Source organism: Punica granatum, chromosome 4 (assembly GCF_007655135.1).
Source record: "Punica granatum isolate Tunisia-2019 chromosome 4, ASM765513v2, whole genome shotgun sequence".
Taxonomy (NCBI): Eukaryota; Viridiplantae; Streptophyta; class Magnoliopsida; order Myrtales; family Lythraceae; genus Punica; species Punica granatum.
Window position 1 is genome coordinate 15,313,323 of NC_045130.1, and position 23,148 is coordinate 15,336,470.

The 23,148-nt window shown below is 37.5% G+C and overlaps 2 protein-coding genes across 3 annotated transcripts; both read right to left on the minus strand.

The window, feature by feature from the left end:
* Positions 1 to 8,290: 8,290 nt before the first annotated feature.
* Positions 8,291 to 9,662, minus strand: LOC116202243. 2 transcript variants are annotated; one of them, XM_031533706.1, is made up of 3 exons: positions 9,071 to 9,660; positions 8,765 to 8,891; positions 8,291 to 8,648 (listed from the first exon to the last, which is right to left on the minus strand). In XM_031533706.1, the coding sequence occupies exons 1-3, from the start codon at positions 9,533 to 9,535 to the stop codon at positions 8,626 to 8,628; spliced, it is 615 nt and encodes a 204-aa protein (XP_031389566.1). In that variant the 5' UTR covers positions 9,536 to 9,660; the 3' UTR covers positions 8,291 to 8,625. The 2 variants fall into 2 exon arrangements, with proteins under 2 accessions (XP_031389566.1, XP_031389565.1); XM_031533705.1 differs by having other exon boundaries at positions 8,417 to 8,617; positions 9,071 to 9,662.
* A 3,733-nt stretch (positions 9,663 to 13,395) lies between these two features.
* LOC116203396 (transcription factor ABORTED MICROSPORES) lies at positions 13,396 to 16,966 on the minus strand. The gene is made up of 9 exons (XM_031535093.1): positions 16,845 to 16,966; positions 16,378 to 16,490; positions 16,122 to 16,310; positions 15,938 to 16,016; positions 15,789 to 15,860; positions 15,001 to 15,579; positions 14,453 to 14,725; positions 14,161 to 14,337; positions 13,396 to 13,837 (listed from the first exon to the last, which is right to left on the minus strand). The coding sequence occupies exons 1-9, from the start codon at positions 16,848 to 16,850 to the stop codon at positions 13,610 to 13,612; spliced, it is 1,716 nt and encodes a 571-aa protein (XP_031390953.1). The 5' UTR covers positions 16,851 to 16,966; the 3' UTR covers positions 13,396 to 13,609.
* Positions 16,967 to 23,148: the final 6,182 nt, after the last annotated feature.

The window sequence follows — 23,148 nt, forward strand, 5'->3', positions numbered from 1 at the left end:
ATTCCTAGCTTCATAAACTCCACACGAAAGCATCTCCGATGGATTGATGGGTTATCACCCTCGATATTGCGATGCCAAATAAGAGTATGAAACCAACCATACGTATGTTTATATATGTACCATGAGCAAAAATCGTGGACCTTTTTAAAGATCCTTCAGCTCCATCACGATCAGTTAGTGGAATTGCATGCATGCAATATCAGATGAGATCACGCAAACGATCTCGACTCATTTTGGGTATACACAACATGAATCATTGCTGAGCTAAACCTAACCCTAACCCTAGCTGGAGCCCATAGAGGCTACAGCAGGGATCCAAGTTGGATCCTTGCTCACTGGCCGTTGCCTTAATGCATGGCTGCAGTGATATACATATATATATACAATTATTATTTACATGTATGTATACTGTCAGGCCCTGTCAATGGATGGATGGATAATGTATGGAGTTAACATATATGGATAAAAGAGCAGCGCACGAGGGATGATGATCAGAGATATGTCCACTTTACCTAACAACATTTCAATTCGAAGGTGTCACAGAAGAAGAGAGAGTCCAAGTTTCATGATGGGATTGTATACCCACTTCATTTATTGCTACCTAGCCGGCACCTACATACCATGTATTCATCCCGAAACATTATACATCTCGAATCCTTCGTATCCTCAAAATTTACTAGCCGGGGCGCTACATAGTTCAAGTGAAACAAATTGCTCTGTGGTCAAGTACACTACATATCTGCATCAGTGAATTAAACGTTTTGAGTCGTGCTTTGAAGTAATGTACGTGTTTACATATGATCGTCATGATCACATAAGGAGACCTGGGATCAATGATTAGAGTTCTATCGCGAAGGTGCCATAGAAAGGTCGGGTGTCCGTCATTCGATGCCTCGAAATACGTGCTGAGAGAGCAGAGGATGGGATTGGTGGGGACGTAGGGACAAAATATATATAAAGGGGTTGGGAGGGCATCACTGCTGAAACAAACCCCACGTGAAACAGAGGAGTAATACTTTAATATCCCCCAACCCTACCATTTTGTTGTTTGGTACGAACTTCATGCACATACACATATATAGCCTTCGCTGCGTGTACCAGGCAATATATATATATATATAATTATTTCTTTGTTGTATCAAAATTAAATAATAAATGAAAAATATATAAAGATGATGATGATCAGTCGAAGAAAACGAATTAGGGCTTTCAATTCGGGAGAACTGTACTGTGGGTCCATCCTCATTAATTTTCCATGAAAATGAATGATATTTATGCATGAAGAGCAAAGCTAACCAGCTAGAAATCCAAAAGTAGAAAATCAGAAATTAGACCATGCAAGTGGTTCATATGGTGCTTTGATTTTTTTTTTTTAAGTTAAGGATGATGTTCTTCCATCTGCTCATAAGATATAATAATTTTTCATAATGATTTGACGAGTTTTAACTTTGAGATCGGGGAAGAGAGACAAGATGTAAGAAGGCTACGTGTGAGTGTTGAGCTCATCTATATATATATATAAAGTTATATTCTATGCAATAAATAGGGTTAGAGGGGTAAATTTCTATTGATATAGAGTTAGAAAGGTAAATGTTTATTGAAATAGGGTTAGAAATGTCAATATTTAAATAATATTTACTCCTATACATAATTTAGATTAAATTAATTTGAAAATAATAAAATTAGAAAATATTCTTTACTTAAATTAATTTATGTAAGTATTTTTTTCCTCATTCTAGAAAATTTTATTGGTAAAAAGTTAATTTCCAATTAATAGGTTAACTATATAATCTATAAATGAACTAAAAATAAATGAGAATCATGTTACACAGGTGAAAGAAGACTAGTATATTTCCTATTTTTGAAGCTCATTAATAAATGAGAATCATGACATGATCATCTCATTATCAATCGGAGTTAATTAGGGCATCTCGGGTTAGAGTCATTCGACCTTGACAGTATTTATACGGACTAGAGGTTGGCTAACGCTGTACAATATATAGAGTTCATCCAAAAACCATATGTCTGCGGAAACATGATGGACTTCTAAGAAAAATTACTGAGGATACTGCTTATTAGACAATGTACTTCATGTCACTGACTGCTGATGCAACGTTCGACACAACAAGTTGTCCGAAAGATCCATCCGAAGAGGTGAACCCCGCTTGTCCATCACATGTAGGTAGAACATCAATCAGATCAGATATTGTCATTGACCAGTTGATATAGAAAAGATCCCGCAAATTAGACTGTTGAACTGGTATATAGCTTTTATATATGAAGCAAACAATGCATGCATGTACTTCAATGCAGAGGACTGTGTATGTCTAAATCGATTTTTATATGATATATATGGAATAGTACCCGATCATCAAATTCAAATGCCAGTACCACAAGATCTCTCAAGAACGCATCCTCCAATCTTTGCAAATAACGTGTCGAACGTTGTAAATTCTCTGTTACGGTATATGGAAATTTTCCTTGCTAGAAAACTTAATTAAGTTTGAATTCCCCGTGCTTCTTTTGCAGGCGCGTCATTCTCCGTTTTGCATCACTGATGATCGCATGGATATCGAATCCGTTGAAGATTTCAGAGTTCACAATTGCATATTAAATTGACCAGTGCCTATATCTAGCTAGGAACATTTTGACATTCAAAATAATTCTCTGTTTCCAGGAAAGCTAAGTTTGGAGCGCAGTTCATGTGAAAGCTATCAATTTTCTTTCTCTCATCCGTTGTGATTGGGAAAAAAACACATATATTTCTACTAATTTGAAAAATGCATGAATCAGCAACCATGTATTATTATTATTTATATATTATATTTATGGTATATATATCGCACAACGATGAATAGTCAAATTCTTGACGTGAAGGGTGACATATTGAATCTCAGATTTGATAGGGACATGCCAAGATGCTCTTAATCTTGAATAATATGTAGCTAGGTGGATCCTCTCACTAAAAGAAGAAAAAAACGCAATTATATTACAAAATCTTAATTTCGATTTTAATTTCGTACTTTGTTTTATTCATTGGTAAAATTTTTTCTATATCATTAGCTAATACCCTTAATTAGAAAAAGAATTGCAGACACTTCTAATATTTCCTTAGCATGGATGGATATAAATTAGAACCAAACATCACAACTAGTCAAGATATTGTACCATGTCATGCAATTCGACCTAAAGTTTGGTATGCCATTTAATTCCTCGGCATGTTTCACTTAGAAAAATTTTAAAATTTCGGTTAAGGCCTTCCTCAGTTGATTACTCTTAAGACCGATAAGCTTAAAGGTTGATTTGTTTATTAGTGTAATTAATGGTGCACCGTTAGACTAAAGACTTGTTACCTTTATGCGGGAATCTTTTAGGTTAACTTCACATCAATTTGACTCCCAAATGTTGCCCAAATATGAACCCAAACAAAATTCTTTTTTTTTTTTTTTTTTTTTTTTTCGGGTATGTATCTTGATATTTGTAAATCTAATAAGCTCCAACTAATTCAGTTCGATTCTGGTAATCCACTAAAGGGGCAAAACTCTCTCAATATGGATTTTCTCCATTCATAATTAAGTTTCGAGACTGAGACCTTATTTAAGGGAAACGAGCGTCGAACCGCTTAAATCAATCCATGTTGATAGTTAATTTACTTTTCAAATAACAAAGGTATTATTGGAATTTCGGTCCAAGTTTTCTTAGAAGAAAAATAGTATATAGTCTATGGAATTCTTAGAAGAAAAATAGTATATTTATATCTATATCTATATATTAAGCTAAAAGAGAGTGTCAAATGACTCTCATTAACTTGTCACATGTCACTCTGTGAAATTCCAAAGGAAAATATATTTTATTTTCATCAATATATAAAATTTATTACGCTAAAATTTGACTTTTTTGTACCTTTAAACAATAAATTAATGAATCAAAAGGTAGTGTATTTCTTTTATACTTTCATTTTATAAAGTAATTCTTAGACCATATACAAAGTTCAAAATAAGTTCTATGATATGTTAATATCAAACACTGTTTATAATATCAATTTACATCTTATGAATACATACATGCAGAAAAACACAATTAATAAATTATTAATCTGTGTCCCAGAAATAATACTTACATGACCAACATACATTTCAAGGAGAATATAAATACAATTTTAAAAAATCTATAGTTTGCCGCTCTTTGAAAAATAAAATTATTTTTGCAAATTTTTATAGTTGAAAAATATTGAATTTGTTCATAATTATTTCATTTTTAATATTTTTGTGGCACCATATGTATTATGTATGCTCATTTAGTTCTTAAAATGATGCTTATCAATTCACACATATATATAAAGAAGCATTTTCATATAAGATCCATATAATGAAAAATTATTTTATGTAATCATGTTATATATCACTAATAATGAATTTTACCATTAGTATATATTGTAATGATTCTTTCAACAAATAACAATTCAAATTTTTTACCTTGAATTAATCGATATATTCTTCTGTAATAGTTTAATGTTACCTTTTACAATAAGTAGTATCTTCATCATCATCATAAAAGAATAAAAAATTACATGATAGAGAAGTTATAGTCCTAAAATTTTATATCTATGCATTGCATGGGTCAATCGCATTAGTAATCTATGAAAGGAGAAAGTATCTTATGAAAGATTGTTCATGCATTAATACACAATAGATAGTAAACCCGTGTAATGTAGCGGGTCAAAAACTATTTTCACTAATTAGCTATAAAAATATATTTTTTTCTGTAACAAAGGAGGCTCAAGACCTAGTATAATGAAAGAGAAATCCTAATAACTAATAAAGAGACACGAGTGGTCCCATTAGGTGTTGAACTTGCAACCTTTAAGTCAACAAGCGAGGGCGTGTACCACTGCGCTGCACTCTTTTTTGATAATTGGCTATAAAAATATTAAGCCAAAAGAATCATATTTAGATTTTATCCCCTTTTATGGTAAAAATAAAAAGGTAATAATTGACGTTATATTATTATTTAAGTGCATATAGACTTAAATAATAATCATAAATACATAAGTAACATAAAAATATATATATGTTACGTCTATATCATGTTATTTCTTTAGGATTGCGTCTTATTGAGTTTTTCTATTTTTATAAGTGAATTATATCTCATTGTTGATCATGATATATGATCAAACTTGATTTAATCGTGTGTTAAATTTATCATTTTGACTCCATTGGTTCCTTAATGATGTCATATAATACTTTACCATTCACATTAAAATTTTAGCTTATATGGTTGGGGACTGAAAATGTTTAGAAGAAAGTTAATAATATTGCAATACAATAAAAAAATTGATATGATCAAAATCAAAATTATAATAATTTAATATATCTGAAAGATAAATTGGACATACTCTTTCATTATTTTGGATGATAATTAAAAAGCAAGAAAAACAATAGAATTGTCAATTAAGTAAAAAGGAGGTAAAGTTAAAAGGATATAAATATAACATGAGTTTCTTTGAAAATTTATATATGCTTTATTCAGATTAAGTTTTAGTCGTTATACTTGAAATGGGGCTTCTTTAATTTTTTTCAAGAATTACTTGACGGATGATATTTTGTTTTAAAATAAATAGGCATATTAGTTAGTTGGAAGTGGTTTAAAAGAAGGACCTTCAAAAGATGGTGTAAAACATTTATTAAGTACATTAAAATAATTATATTTAGACTTTTTAGAAAAGTAAAATTGATTAGAATACTGGAAAAAATCTGAAGATTGTAATCAAATATTGGAAATGATTAGAGGGGTTAAAGTGAAGGATCAATTTGTAAAAGTTTTTGAATCTATAAAATACAATTTTTTTAAAAAAAAATTTTGGAGGACACGTGTCTACCTTATATTCATAAGGACCAGTTTTTTGTATTTAGTTAGTTTAGTTAGTTAATCAATCAATTGTCTTACATGGCACGTAAGCAATCAATTAGAAAGAGAAAGGTAGGCTGTGAAGATGATAACTATTTTGCTACCATTCCTAATGTGTGTTAGGCAAAGACGAGCCAAAAAGAAAAAAAAAAAAACATGGTCTATCTCCCCAACACACAATCGCATTAGTGAAAGCTTTGATCCGAACCCCTGCCAGCTACAAGGATTCTCGCTGAAAATCGAAAAAAGAGGATCTCATACCACAAAGATCTTATAAACTGGTCTAATGACATGTCTTCAATTGAGTTTCCAGGATCATGGGTATGCTTAAGCATTTATGAGTTTTTTTTTTTTTTGTAACATGGTATCCTGAATCTCAATAGTCCCGGTTAATCTAATTCGAGTAGGATATGTTTACTAAGGGATAAAACTTTCTCAGTACAGATTGTCTCCATTTACAAAATTCGAATTCGAGACCTTACTTAAAAGAAAAAATGCCTTGAATCAATTCATGCTAATTAAGCATTTATGAGTTTTATATCCAAACGTATATTCATATCCCCGGGTGCGAAGAGCTTATTCATGAAATATATTTCCATAATATATATGTATATATAGGTTGAAATTTTATTATTACTAATTGTGATACATGAGCAGATACATTAATAATTCCTATCACATAAATATGCGAACCCTTTTTCATGTTCTATAATTATTTTTGGTAAAAGAACCTTGCGTATTATTAATAAAGGTGTTAATTCATGCACGATAGATATTGCCCCAACCCACCAATGTCCCCACGAATGAACAGTACAAGACTTAAACAATGACGAAGTAGTCTTCCAAAGTTGAGTGATAAGATGTTGACATTGATTAATAATACTAAGCCCAATTCGTCAAATAATGTTGTCTGCCGATTTTGTCGGAATGAAAATACTGAGATAATTATAAATTATTCAGATATATGGAGTGCAATCAATCAATCAATCAATCATAATAATAAGCAACTTCGCGGTTGACGTGTGAAGTGGATGTGTTTAGACCACAAATTGCTTGTAGCTACCGGCTTGTGTGTGTACAAGAGAAAATAATTGTATACTTTTTTTTATGTCTTTTTGATTATACGGGTCCAAACTCCAAAGCATAAAACAAAGGAGAAATAATAAAAACAAAATTAGTGTGTCTATATATATATATATACATTAGACGAGCCAATTCTATCAAGTCGATGGTGACGGCGGCAAACATCGGTTTGTGCCTCATCTTTCATAAGCTCGAGATTTCGAACCACTTTTAAAGTAATCGGGTTTAACTTAATTAGCGAATAATATGCTGGTTGGGTGAGCTGCCATGCCGACGACTCGATCCTTCAGCCATTTTGCTCGATCCATAGTAAAATTCGTAACTTAGCTAGACATGCCAAGTGGCATGATATGAGTTCGTTCATTATCTAATCCGTGATATAAGGCAAATCCATATTACTCTATAAGAAAATTAACATTAATTTCATGCACGTGGTCATTATAATAAGCTCATAAGATTCAGCTGGGGGAAGATACGTATGCTCTCCCCTCGATGGGAAGTTGTTATAATTCATTGATTATTCGTTTGTTTATCGGTTTGTCCTTTTATCCTTATTGATAATATCTAACTGTTTACTATAATTAAATATCTACCGTGTTGACCAATGACAGTGATGCTTAGAAGTATTTCTGTTGATTATTCGATAAAATGTGAATCCTCAATTGATTGTCGGGAAAAATGAACCTGGGCGCCAACATAATCTCCCATCATCAAATTCATATGCAATTGACCACCCAATATTGCAAGGAATCCTTGAATCATCATATCTCGATGCGTAACGTGACTTGAGAAATACCAATATAATTACAGTAAACGAAAAAATGAACTTATAAACACGTAGATAATCATTCTCACTAGATACAATCCACTAACTAAATTTATGGGAATCACCACCATTAACATTATCCTTACAAGTATATTATGATGACATCGGAAAACAACGATATGTTTATGTGGTTCCGATCGGACATTCGGTTTTGGGGAAACGCAACACATGGGTCTTCGACTTTTCGACTCGACCGGTTTGTGGACGTGAGAAAGGGGAGCATCAAGTGGCCCATTACCTTTGCAGACTTTAAGCCTGGCTTTACCAATTCTGTGGGCCCAGATTAATCATTGGGCTTGGACTTGTGTGGCCCAATTAATGTAGAATGGGCCCACCCATAGATAATACGACCTGCGGCTGTGTTAGCATAGCATAATGCTCGATCTCACAAAGAAACATAATTCAATACGGATTTATAGACTGAAGCGAGGATCCTCCTGCCCAGTTTTCACTAGGGTAGGGTAGGGTATAGAATAGTTGTAGCAGGTTGAGAATTAGGATTACGGCGAAGTATGCATCACTTCAATTGAATTGTGCTTATCTGATATGTTTTAACACGTATTTTCCTTTATAGTTGTCTCGACGGATCCTCTGTATGGATTTTCTTCGCCAACTTGTAGTATAATACCGACCGAAACAGTCTTTGCACCGAGAATGATGAGAAACAAACCAATCGAGGCCGTTAAGTCCGGACAGAAGAGCAGCAAAATTCAGAAACTACTTTGGGAACTATACAACATAAGGTGGCAAAATCAAGTCGAAGCAATCGCATTGGAAGGCCATTTTCATCCCTCAGGACAGCTGCCAGATCATGTGAAAGCAAGAGAGTGACCTGAATGAGAATGATAGGAAACTAATACTGATGAACAATGAAGACATCATTGATTAATCGAGACGAATTCTCATTTCGATCTTCCATTATGTACCATAAAACGCCTATATACGAACCTGAAGGGATCGAAAAGCTTGGTGACGGAATCGAACTTGCAGATCCATCACTGATTTGGAAGCCGGAAAATGACCAAATCCAAATCTCAGAAGCCTTCTCAGGGACACAATCCATTGGATAATCGTTCTAAGAGATAATTATTGAGCTGATTAAATCCACAGAAAATCGAACCAATCGGAATCATAACATCAATCCATATCCATTTGACCGGAAAATCACCACTTTACCGACTGTCCGTTGCGCTCCTCAATCGACAAAAATTATCGATGGAATCGAGAAAGCATAGAAGAGAGGACTCATCTTACGCTGTCCTTGATAATCCGCCTCCTAGCCAGAAACCTCGCCACCGGAGGTGTGACTGCTATCGTGATCGGGACCCTCACCGGAAACAGCGCCTTATTACACAGGACAGCCAAGGTCAGGGCTCCGCCGGTGGAGGCAACCAGCTCCGCAGTACGATTCCGCTTCTTCCCCGCCTCCTCCTCCACCATGCCGGGCGTAGACGACGACAAATCAATACCGGTATCTTCGGCCACGAACCCGTCGGTGTTCACAGGTGGTGAAGACGACTCGGCTCCTTCGGGCTGCTCATTGCCGGAGACTCCCGGGAGGTGGAGCTTAGAGAAGATGGACTCGACGTCGGCGTTGTTCTTGATGGCGACGTAGAGACCGGTGATGGAGGCGGCGGAGACGGAGAAGTGGACTCCCAGGGCAACCTTGCCGTACTTCTTGAGGAGCTCCTTGAATCTGCCGGTTAAGGACGAAGCCATCCCTATCGAACGAATGGGAAGCAGAACGAAGGTTCTTGAGCAGTTGTGGTCGAGACAAAGAAAGACCTGCGGAACGTTGTGGGGGTTTTGAATTAGGGTTTTGAAGCTTCGGCTTCTGGTCTGGAGCAGAGGAAGCTTGCGACGTCGTTTTAAGGGTTTTTATTATTATTATTATTTAAATATACGCGATTTTCTTTCTTTTGATTCCGCAGTCAGACCTTGTCTTGTGACCCAAGCCAACTGCCATGATAAACATTGAAATTTTGCTAACGATGACGCGAATTGTCCATGATATGAATCTTAACAGCATGCACTGGCAGCATTTCCCCAATGGGCTTCATAATTTTTTATTTAATTAGTGACACTTCAATTATAATATATAAATATGAGGCACGAGATATGAAAATTTCATTGATTAATTATCAGCTCTCTAAATTTCGTCGATTTTTCGACTGTCTCTTGTCTCCCTAACATTTTGATTAGATAGAGGGCTATGGAGGATTATGAATGGGAGTTTTATGAAAGGTTATAATAGGATTACTTAAATCTTCATAACCCTCCAAACACCCACATTTTCATTCTATCAATTTAGGGTGTTACGAATGAATAAGTTATCAAAAGTCATTTTTAACCTCATCTTTTGACAAATTGCAATAATGTCATCTCTAATTATATCACCTTTGCTCATTCATATATATGCACCCAGAAGTATATATACATATATAGAAATTATAAATAATTTCTCTTATATATACACACCACCTATATATATATATATATCGTCTAAACTCTATTATTTTTTTTATATTTATTATCTGTCTACCTCTATCTACCTTGATTCTCATACACATATATATACATATGTTTTTATATATATATATATATATATATTCATTACACATTTACTATACATATATATATATACAGCTAGTAAATACTATAAAATCTATTGTTTATCTTTATTCGTGGATTATATGAAATGGATATAATGATAAAATAATATGCTTATATTATTCCATCCCATCCTTTCTTAATGTTATCTAAACATGAATTATGAAGGATTAAAAGAATCCCTCATAAACCACCCCATCCCATCCCCATACCCACCCCACTTCATCCCTCCATAACTCATCACATCCCATTATCCAAACAAAATGTAAGAGAACAGAAAAATTGATGCTTGAGGGAAAACAAAAAGAGGATGCTCAAGTACATAATGAAATACATCGACGGATGGTCGTAACAACTTTAATGTTTGCACTCCATATTAGGGGTGGATCATATATGTGGTGTCAGTCTAAGGTCTGGTGTATGGCTTCTTAATAATCCCCACATCCAACTTGAAGAAGGGAGAAATTATACGTGTTTGAGTCTATATATGTTTGAATGGTTCTCATTCTTTCTTTCTTTCTTTCTTCCTTTTTTTTTTTTACCGCGTTCTCTTTCCTTTATAATTAGATAAAACTAGATGGAGGACCTGCGTGTATGCACGGATTAGTATTGAAAAGATGATTGACCACTTATGACATAAGCTTATAAATGATATAAAATGTTTACGAATAACAAAGATTCGTCCATGATTACATTAACAAAGTTGACTATAAGAAAGTTGATATTTAGCTATGGTTTATTTTCTATTGATCCTATTTCAATTAAAGTTCTTAATTTTGGTTCTCAAATAGGTTGATGATGTGCTATAAAATAGTTAACTAAATAATTTTATGCTTAAAAAAATTAGATTTTTGTAATTCGTACAGTATGAAAATTTGTGCTTTATTAATGAGAAAATGCTATGAACACATATAAAGAAATAATTTTTTAAAAATTTTATTTTTAAAACTATATTAGATGACTTTTCATATTCAGTAACTAAATAATTTTTAGAATTCCATGATGATGATGTAGCTCAACGCTATTTTTCGCATCGTGATTTGTGGGAACTTCAACTATGAGCCACCTAAGTCATACGTGATATTGTCCGACATATCATTCTGGCTTTTATAACTATGTATAGATAGATGCATTATCATTTCATTTTATTAAACCCATGAGCCTCCCTTATGATAGAATAAAGGAAAATCTAGAATCTTAAATGAATAGCGATCAAACAACCGAAGAAACTAAAGAGAATCCCATGTAAGGTAATTAACTTGAATGCAGAAATTGACTGATATTGAAGAAAAAAATTGAAACATAATTAGTAGATAGATTTATGCTCCTAAGCTAAACAATAGATTATGTTAGTTTCTGTCACAACAACTGATGCGACAGAAAACATGGCAAATCGGTATCTTAAGAAAAACAGGTTTTGACGACCCTGTCTCGAGGGAAACGGTATTCGGAGCACAACTTTTGGCATTCGGCCGTGAAAAGACGAGATTTAGACCAAATTCCATCGTTTATGGTATCAAACAGGCATTTTTATGTTATTTGGGTATTTTTACAATTTTAGGAAAAGTTTATGTCTTTCGTGTAATTTAGGCGTTTTAATTCCTATTTGAGCTTTGTAAAACCCTAGGGTTGAACATTTTGTCTTTTGATCAATTAATAAAAATTGGAGCTTTCGTGCTCTTTGCCCATTTTCGGATTTGATTCGAGTTGAATGCCAATTTCATAGGAATTCAAAGAATCAATAGGGATTGAAAGTTGTAGTTCCGGTATTCTGTAGAATCAACGGGTCTGTGACAGGTTCTTTGTGTGTACGCTGCGTTAGTTGGTATCAGAGTCAAGTTCGCTCTTGGATCAGCGATGCCGCCCCGAAGAATGGTTAATCAACGTCGTGCTGCGGAGGAGGAAAAATTGAATCGAAGGATCAAGCATATCATGGATACCCAGCTAGGGGTGGAGTTGGAGCGTAGGCTGGACGAGGTTGTGGATTGCCTAGCCGAGAGGATGGGAACGCTATTGGAGGCTCGGTAGGAGGTCGACCCGAGGAGAGGCCGAGTCCCTAATCCGACTGCGGACTTAGATGATGACGAGTATGATTCCTATTTTGAAGGGGAAGCGGCTGAGTATGCTAGGGGGGATCGTAGGAGAGGTTGGTTGTCGACAGCAAAAACAGACCAGAGGCGATGAGAGACGGGACTTAGGACCGATATTCCCGAATTCATAAAGAGATGGAGAAGTACGTGCAACGTGTAAGGTTTGTCAAGTGTTCAAGGGCACTGCAACTAGCGTGGGGTTGTACATGCCCCTGCCGATTCCCTCGCAGCCATGGGTGGATATCATTATGGATTTCGTCCTCGGCTTGCCCTGTACCCAGCGAGGCAATGATTCTATATATGTGGTCGTTGACAAGTTTTTCATGATGGTACACTTTATTTCGTGCAAGAAGACCACTGATACCGTGCGGGTCGCTCAGTTATATTTTCGGGAGGTTTACCGTTTGCATGGTCTACCTGTGTCTATTATGTATGATAGGGACACCCGTTTTTTGAGCCATTTCTGGCGGAGCCTATGACAGATGGTGAACACCCAGCTGAACTTTAGTACGCTTATCACCCACAGACATATGGGCAGATAGAGGTGGTTAACGGGTCCTTGGGTAATTTGTTGAAGGGTCTAGTAGGGGAGCACGTGAAGAGCTGGGACCAGAAGTTGAGCCAAGCAGAGTTTGTGCACAATCACGCCGTTAATCGCAGCACCGGTTTCAGTCCCTTCCAGGTGGTATACTCTGTTACTCCCAGAGGTCGTCTTGATCTGTTACCTGTGTCGGATACAACCAGAGTTCATGGAAAGGCAGCTGACTTCATTCTCACGGGCTGCTAACAGAGTGAAAGTGGAGTACCGGTGTTGCTCGAGTTTAGAGCTATGAACAGATAGTAAACAAGCACTCGTATATTCATCAACTGCCCAAGAAACCCAAAATTACTAAAGCAAATCGAAGCAGAAGTCCTGCAATTTATTTACTACACTGGTGTGTGTGTATATGGATTTATAAGTGTTTCTCAAGGAACATGGGCGCACATGATAGTATGCATGGGATAGGATGCATGGATAAGTCCGACGAGCATATAATGAGAGGGAGAAAACTGCAATCTCTCTTTATTCTTAAGGAAGTACTGCTTGAATTAGCTAGAATGATGGAGACGAAGGTGGCGGGGGATTGAGAAAATGGTGGGCTTGAAGGAGACTAGGGAAGAGGTGGTGATGTTGATTGTGAAGCTGCCGAAGAGAATCTCCTGAAGCAGCAGCGGTCTTTGGTGCTCTGTTCATTCCCTGCCATGCAGCGGAGGGATTCCGGGTTAACTCAATCAGGGAGTCCTTTATGTGATCCGCCTGCACCAACTCACTGTCCTTCTTCTGCAAAACTTCGGAAGTTAGTTTCATGCCAAGTGTAACTGACCAATGAGCTGCATTACAAGAGCTAACTAAAGTGGTTAGGAGGCTAATCAGAGTTGTTTCCAAAAGCTTGTTTTCAAGATCGGTTCTATAAATTGCTTTCGCGGGTTTTTAGCTGATTGACACAGAGACAAGCGTAAACTAGCCAAGGTTGTTTGGCACTGGCAGACTGTCTTTGCAAACCGGTTTTCATTGTTTATAAGAATTTCAGAAAGCACTATCGGACCACTTCCGATCTTTTGTGCAAACTACATTGAACTTGTTTATGTGGGGAAAAAGATGACCTCTACGGTGAAGACATTGGAGACGAGGCATCTGAAGCTGGTCACATTGGCATTAGTCACTTCCAAGCCGAGTGCATCCAAAGCCTCCATCAGTCTCACGAAGCCCCCAGGCCTGTGCTCCCCGAACACCTTCACGAAGAACTCCTTTCCATCTACCTGAGCAACTTCCACTTGTGGCTGCGAAATAAAACGGGAACATAACAAGTACGTCAAAAGAGAAGGTTTACAATTGCATAAAAGAAAACATCTTCTCCAATAAGAACTCGGATACTTTCATTTTATGTTGCACTACCTCCATTTGCTGCGGCTTGTCAAATGTGTTGTTATCGGGATTTTGATGGTTCTGCCTAGAGGATTCACACCCAGCTGGGGCTTTTTCGGGGTCATTCATAGGCCCGAGGTTGAATCCACTACCGTGGCTCGGCATGTGGTTGCTGCTGGACCCAACATGCCTACCATCTTCAACATCTGACTGCTCCTCGAGCTCGTCCTGAAGCTCTTTGGCTTGCTTCTGCAGATCCTTTATGTATTCGATTGCATCTCCGAGTATTGATGCCCTGTCCAACTGTTGGATCGGACGCAAATTAATCTAGAGTTCTCTTTTTATAAAGTTTGCAAATTCAGTTTACACATGTTGAATATGATAGAACAAGGGAATAGAATGGAAAATTGTATATATTCGTAAAGTTTCTTTTTTTGGGTGAACTAGCGGTCCGGTGAACTAGGGGTCCTAGGCTCAATTGCATTAGATAAAAAGACCAAGCAATATAAAAGCGAGGCATGGCGTCCCTATAATATCACCAAACAACAGAAAATCAAGCCTAGGGGGGGCGTAGTTACCTTAGAAATTCGAGGGACTAAAGCACGCAGAGTGTAAAGTCGGTCATTGAGCTTCTTCCTCCTGTTCCTCTCGGCCACAAGGTTCTTTGACTGACCCCGCTTCCCATTTCTGTTATTCTCTTCATCCTCGTTCTGATCACTACAGTCCGATGCCGAGTCTGATCTCCTGTTCTCCGTCTTGACCGTGTCCTTATTCTCATCATTACCAGTCCTTTGCGTCATGTCTGCATTTGACAGGGGCTCAACGAACTCAATATTCATGTTCTCAATGTTCATCATGGATGACTCTGAGTAGACTTCATCAGCCACGCCGGTGTTCCTTTTCTCCGAGCTTAGGCGGACCGGATCAACCGGTATGTCATAGGGGAGATCCAGAGGAGTTTCTTGGCCTTCTGCGGATGCTGAAACCTGAGGTATGAAACTGTCATTTTGATCATTGATATCCATGAAAACTGACCTCGAATTGACAGTATCTGTGTTAAAACTCAAGTCCATGTTGTTATTGGGCGCCATGTCAGCCTCCGTCAAGATGCTGCACTGAGATACCGCGAACTCTAGAGTTTGTGGATCTTCAGGTACCTACAATAACAGTATGTACTGAGATTAAATTTCCTGCAAACTGGTAATTGATATCTGAAGATCTATCTATCTGCCGTAATTGAAATGGCAAAGAGAGTTGAGAAGATGGAGCCGGTTGTGTCAGAAAGAGCTAATCCGAGTTTATCCAAGCAAATATATACACAGGGAGAGAAGTGAAGTTTGCATGAAAGATGGGCAGGGAGATATACTTGTTTAGTGACGAAAAGCTCAATAAGACAACCTCCGGGCCCTGGGATCAAAACCTTAGTTCCGACAGTTTCCTGCAAAAACCGAAGTAGGACTTTTACTCGTATATATAACTCTACAGGCAAAGAATAAGAGAACTTTGGTAGCTTACTTCTCGGATGTTTGAGTCCAAGCTGCTAGCAAAGTTTAGCCACCGAGGTTGATGAGAGAGCAAAGTTTGCTTGTATATCCTGTTCCAGGAAGCTCGTGATCAATAACCAAGCGAACTCTAATTGATGGGGCAGTCGAGGAAGTATTTTTATTCTTTAGGGAAAATGATTGGTTTGTTAAGGTACCCTGAATCGAGGGGCAATGAAGAGGGCAACTGAGAGAGCAGTTCACAGGCACTCGATCTTGTGTGCTGAACCATTACATCCTTGCACTGGGGCAGGATTGGGGAAACAGGAAAATGGAACTCCTCACCAGCACCACTTGGGGAGTAACCATCAGCTCCACCGCAGCAGCAGTCCACCCACACAATCGATCTGCAATTGGAATAAATTAATGTTCGACCGAGAGGAGAAGATTGGAATAGAGCAGCGGTCGATAAACCTTTGATCTTCACTGAGTTTCCAGACAACACAGTAGTCCCAGCCTCTGGACCCCACAAGAGGTCTCAGCCTTTCTATTAGGGGGTGTATGCTGATCATCTTATTACCTGCAGGCTGCAATTTATTGAATACTGGAAAATTAGAAAAAAGATCATGAGAAGGGTCGGAGACATGAGACAAATTGAACGATATCCAACTCCCCAGCTTTTTGGGATTTCAGAAGATAAATATGAAAATGCAAAGTTCCGCACGAATGTATTCATCAGAAGATCTATCGTAATTTCATTTCAGAATAATCCTGAACCATGAGCTGGTCAGCAGATACATTAGCAAGTCCTTGGAATCATTTTTTTTTTCCCATTGCTGTGTTTGCTCTAGGCTGCTCGAGAAGAGGAAAGAAAAAGGAAGATCGGATGAACAAGAGAAACACGAAACAAAGCAGAGTGGAAGATCAACTGCAGAACATACCCACATCGGGAAACCAAGAAACTTCAATAGCCCTTGTCTTGTCCTGGAGTTCTTCGAATGGGAAGCAAACAAAAGAATTCAGAAGACAGACTGAAAGATCCTCAAACTGATACCGACCTGTTTGTTTCTTTCTTTTTAGCCTAAGATCAGCCGGGCGGTTACATTGGGTAGGTGAAGTGCAGTGCTTGCATGACAGAGAGAATTCTAACACAAAGTTGTTGAGCTATACACGCTTTATATATATATATATATGTTGCTGTATTGTAGCTACATTACATCTACGATATATGTGATAAATAGCAGCATAATTAATACAGTCATTCAAGCGCGACGATGTTATGTTCTGATGTTTGATAAAACTCAATTATAGAAGTGCTTAAAATTTAGGTATGTGTTTGTTACAAGTTTGTTAATGAAATAACTATAATAGAACTTAATGATGTTCCCTCTGTTTAATGCCATAGGGATTGTATCCGAACCTACACACATCACTCTGATTGATTCTTATTACTGGTTTCCAATCCCATTATCACGTTTTGTTCAAATTCATATTTTGGTGTGAGTGGCATCAGGTCTGCATGTCGAGTGTGTCTGGCTGTGCTCGAGGAGAGTGCTGCATTCGTAGTGCTTCCTTGAGCCTGAAACAAAGATTAGTCAAGGAATTAGCCGAACCGTAGATATGTATATTAGGTGAAACAGCTAAATTTGTGGAAGATAATGTATGAGCACTGTGGGATGATGATGATGATGGAAGGAGCGCAGATTGCATGAGCTGAGATTGCGTATAAGAACCTAACACAACTTTAAGTTTTCTCCTTCCCTAATTAATTTTCATTTTTGATTTCTCTTATTCATTTGCTGATGTTTAATATACATGTCTCAACTACTCTATCAACCAAACTCCCAAAGGATTTGGGAGACTCGGACATCATCGTCATCCCTTCGTAGCAGCAAGAGAATGTTCAGAGCGCAGCTCTTGTTGGTGTTTTGCCTAAAGGGACATAACTGATTACCTAGTACAGCTTTTGCCCTTCAGTTCTTTTTACGATGCCTTGAGAGACATGTTAACATAATTTGAGTTGAAGACCAAAGGAAAAGGACTACTTGAACTCCAAAGTGACTATACAGGGAAAACGTTATCTCGGGTTTGACGGTCTATTCTAAACCGTCCTCATGGCGCTATACAGGGACATTTCTGTTTGTTTGGCGATCTTGTTTGCGCGCTGAAGGAGTGTTGGGATAGTTTCTCTCCTATATGGAAAATGACGAGGGTAGGTGCAGGGATGGTCCCACGTAGAAAAGTTGAGAGGAAATCTATAGATTTATAAGAGACAAAAGGTCTAGCAACCCATTGGCTTAAACTTTTGGGTTGCGGATGGGCATGAGTCTAAAGCAGGCCTGTGAATTTTACCTAACAAGGAGAACACAAACTCCCATTTTAGATGGCAGTTTGCGATCGAGAAGCCCGTGTCATCACCGGAGGGATTTGCCGGTTTGCCGTAAGGGAGAGGAGGATGAAATCATTGCACGTCTTGAGCCTGATGTCCACCATCATGCCCGGTGGGGGATCTAGAATCACGAAGCTAATGGGCGGGTGTAAATGGTTGGGTCCGATCAATTTTCTCTAATAATTTTTGGGACCTGACATTTTAATTTGGGTGAATTTTTTTTTCAATCCTTAGAAATTCACCGAGAACAATTAGAGGTGAGGAAAAATCAATGACTAATGGTTCGAATTTTTTCGGGCTGGTTTCTGGGGGCTTGGAGACAAGCTTGGAATTTTCATTTTCCAATGATAAAATATAAATAGAAGCGAAATAAATGAAATTAATTGTTATAGACTAATTCAAAACAAAACAAGTCCAGCAAAATAATTTTTTGTATATTACACTCTATAAGCATGATAATCACAACATAAACAAATCCAAAAGATTAATGGCTTGTTTGGTTTGCCAATTGCATTTTAAAATCACAATTTTAACCTAATTCTACCTACAACACAACAAAATAAAATAACTCATACAAAGTCAAAGAGTGGGCCCCATTTATACAACTTTTTTTCACAACAAAAGAAAATAACTCATACAAAGTCAAATGGTGGGTCTCATTTATACCACTTTTTTCAAAATCAAAATCTGATTTTAAAATTCTACTATAAAACCAAACGCAACATAAGTCTAACACAACACATTTCATGCAAATAAAATCATTTTATCAAAAGAATGTAATATTCATGCCAAAAAATCAATAATAGACATTCAAAAGAAAGTATAAAATTAAAATAATTATAGACTTGAAAATAATTATAAATCATGAGTGTGGGATATTCTCTCACATTTGAAAATCATACTTACCTGAGATAGGAGAATGCAGATTTGGTGGGAGAAAATCTTGTGGGATATTCTCTGACAATTAAGTGTGGATAATATTTTACTTGGAGAAGAAAATTAAAAAATATATATATAATTTTCACGGGAAAGAGATTTGTGGGATATTCTTTTACAATTGATCCCAGAATTTAGTTTCTTTCAACATGTGAGAAAGAGTGACGGATGTAAGTTCGTTTATTTTATATTTTGCACTGCAATTATCTTTTATTTTTCGATGATAATAAGATTAAATCGAAAAATATATGCAACCATTAGTAGACAAAAAATAAAAAGAATCTTAAATTATTTTTTCAGTAATTAAAGAATCTTAAATTTATGTGGGGTTCATCTGATCTCACTATCCATTACACAGATCCGCCCTTGATCAGCCTATGCAAGGCCGTGACACTTTCATTGCGGTGCCCCGCTGCCACACTTTTCCTTTCCCTTTGTATTTCTTTTCATTATATTATCATTATTATTATTTTAAATTTACTTTCATATTTATTATTTTAAAAAAGAATAATGGAAAACTAATAAAAAAATATATGAAAAATGAAAACTTACGGGAAACACATGAATGGTTCATAAAAAAAATAATTCTAAAAGTACATGTTTAGATTTCTAATGTATCCAACTTTTACTGTATCCAGGAAATAGAGTGAAGTTAAGGCTTTTCTTGAAATTAACCCTATATTTTACATATTTTTCATTTCATCTCTAGAGATAAAACCAAGCATGTTTTCATGTTTAACTTGCATAATTTTCCCCGAACAACCTTTATTCATTTATTTATTTTTAACTTTCCTGGAATTGTGATAAGATTTTTCTTAGGGAATAATAAATATCCTTATGGAGGTTGACCCAAATCCTATTATTTTGAGCAATCTTCGCTCCTGAAAACCGCCCCTATCCATAAGGAATTCTGATTTCCTTTTCCAGGTTTACCGTAATCCTTTCTCCTTCCCCGCTCATGTCTCTCACCTCTCAATATATATATATATAATGAAACATACTTACACACTATGAGTTAAACCGTAGGCAGTCTGCACATAGTGTTTCTGTAACTATGCTTCATGTCCATAGTGTTTCTGCACATACAACAACAATGGACTACCAAGAAGAGATCCTAAATTCGCTCGATAAGTCTATCTTCTATGCTGAACGGGCAGTGGTCCTCCTCCTTCCATTTTTTGTCATTTGGCTCGGACCGGCTGCTGAGGCACGGATAATTGCGTTCTCCTTGGCCCTCTCGTCAGCTTTGACAATATTTGCCCATTACGAAGTCTATGTGAGTGGTGCATTTCTACATTATCTACAGTTTCTGCTATCTCCGGCGATTCGATTGTCCACATAAATGATTTGTCCTCCGAAGGGTCAATAATGCCCTTTCTAAAATTTATTTGATGCCAAATACGCACCTTTCATCCTAGATCTTATAGTGGCTAACATTTATTCCGTTGTGCATGTATACACCCAAGGTTCTTTAACTCGTCAACTGCAACAACGACTTGGCAAAGTTGTAGCAGGCTTTACACACAATATTTTGAAATTATTGCTTGCTAGCTTTTGGAGTAGTTGGATATATATTTCTGAAAGTTCCTGCATATGGTTAGCTGATATTAAGCAGCGCCATTATCATGCGTATGTTAAAATCACAATTTCTTATCTGCATTTTATTATGTGCTCATGCTATTCAAATTTATTTTCATGCTACAAGGGCTGGCCAGATGATTCACTCTCTTTCTCGTGTTGGGATATGGTCTTCACTGAATAATTTGACTCTGGAAATTCCACCGTTCTGTACAGCTCTTCCATTTCCGCTCCATAGCCCTGTTAACAATTATATTGTATAACCGATAAGTGAACTGATGGGATTAAAAATGTGAATTTTGGGGGCAGGGCATGGATATTAGGGGGTACTGGCGACGACTTGAATTCCTGTATGTGACAGAGAGGATAGCTGTCCTCCTCATCTTGTGGAGCACTGGTGGAGAAGTAGGGCCATGGGCTTTCTGCTTCATCAGCATTTTCTTGAAGATGACCTCCGCCGTTTACTTTTGTTTACCTTTCATTGACCTAGATAGAATACAGGAAGAATTCCATCCAATCTGCATAGACCCCGTAAGTTCTCTTGCTCGCCCTTGAATTGCCGGTAACATCTGCTTGCTTCTTCGAATATACCGTGACATGTAACTTGTACACCTATCCTGTAAGTATGCTGATTCTTGCGATGATTTCAACCATCATCAGATTGATCTTATTATAGCCAATATTCTGTGAAATGTAACTTGAATTGATTCTGGCTTTCTCCTTAATAACCTGCAGTACAGATTACAATGATATATTTTTTTTTCCGTAGATTACGTGTTACTGTTAACATCTTTGTAATTGCATCCTTCAAATGCATTTTCCTTTTGGTTATTTATTTATTTATTTATTGTTTTATGGCCTTTTTCCTGTGGTTCAGTTGTTGAAAGCAAGGAATAGGGTCTCCCGTTGGAGCTCCTGTAAGACCGTTGATCTTCTGGAGGCGAGGCTTGATGCTTGGTTCTTCGGGAAAGAGGTTGAGACTGAGGAACAGGGAGAGGATACTTCTGAGGAAGAAGTATGGATCAGAGGACAAGGAGGGGAAGGAGCAGAAAATGGGCTCCAGGAAGTAGAAGGACAAGATGCGAAAGGAGATGAGGAGACTGATAATTGTTACTGTGAAATAGCAGGAAAAGATTGGGATTGGGACGCTGAAGAAGAAGAAGAAGAAGCTGAAATTGGGTTACTTGAACTAAACGGAAATATGTTGGAACGTGGCACTGGAGAAAATACCAGAAACGTGTTACACGAAGTCGAGGGAAAACTTGCGGAACAAGATGCTGAAGAAGAACTGGGAAGTGTGTTAACCAATGAAGAGGAGGAAGAAGAATCCGAAGATGAAGAGGAGGAGGAGGATCGTTGCTCCAGGTTGAGGGAACCGAGGGAAGAAGATGTAGTACTAAGTGAGAAGGAATATGTAATGTTTCTTCGGAAGCACGGTGAAGAATTGTCTAAGCTCAAGATAAAACTCAGTGAAGAGCTAGACATGATGGAAGCCGAACATGAGAAAGAGCTTCGCATTCGGGAGAAGTTTCATGAGATAGAGATGCATGGGATGGAGAGAAAACACAAGGAAGAGATCTGCAAGCTGGATACCAAGTGCCAGACGGAACGCCGTGAGTGGGAGACCCAGAGGCAGGCACTGCTGAAGACGATTGCAGAGCAAGAGGCAAAGAACTGCAACAGCGGGGCATGCAACTGCAGCTGGAAGCAGTTTGGGAAGAAGTCCATGGAAGCGATGAGGCAGTGGAAGGGGGATTGGGACAGGTTCGAGAGGCGCTACAGGGAGTTTTGCGTCGAGTTTGGGGACTACCTCCAGCTGACGAAGGAGAAAAATGCGTACCTTGAGGAGAAGCTGGAGGCCCAGGAGGAGGAGGCCAAGAAGTTGAAGGTTCTCCTGGAGAAGTCGGAGAAGAAGCGGTTGGCCCTGCAGTTGGACAAGGGTGTGCTTGCTGAGAGGCTCTCATGGGCAACCTCTATGTGCCAGTTCTACAGGAGCTGCATGAATCAGCTGGTCTCGGAAGGGGATCAATGCTAATTGGATCGCCTCGAGTTTTAGTCCCTTGGTCTTTTTAGATAGCCGTAATTACAGTAACATATTCGCATTGTGATTCTTCGGTCCTGTTGTTTTGCATTGGTTTTTTGAAGTTTGATTCCTTTCAATGTTCCTATAAACTTCTAATTCCATTACAAAATTCTCTATCTTTGAAAACTTCGGAAAACTTTGCTCTTCCCTTGGCTTGTATGTCCTGACGATTTCTGATTTTCAAATGCCCAACTGTGTAACCATGGACTGATGTAAATGGAAAATCATGGTTGTTTTTGCTACCGCCTACTCATTCTTG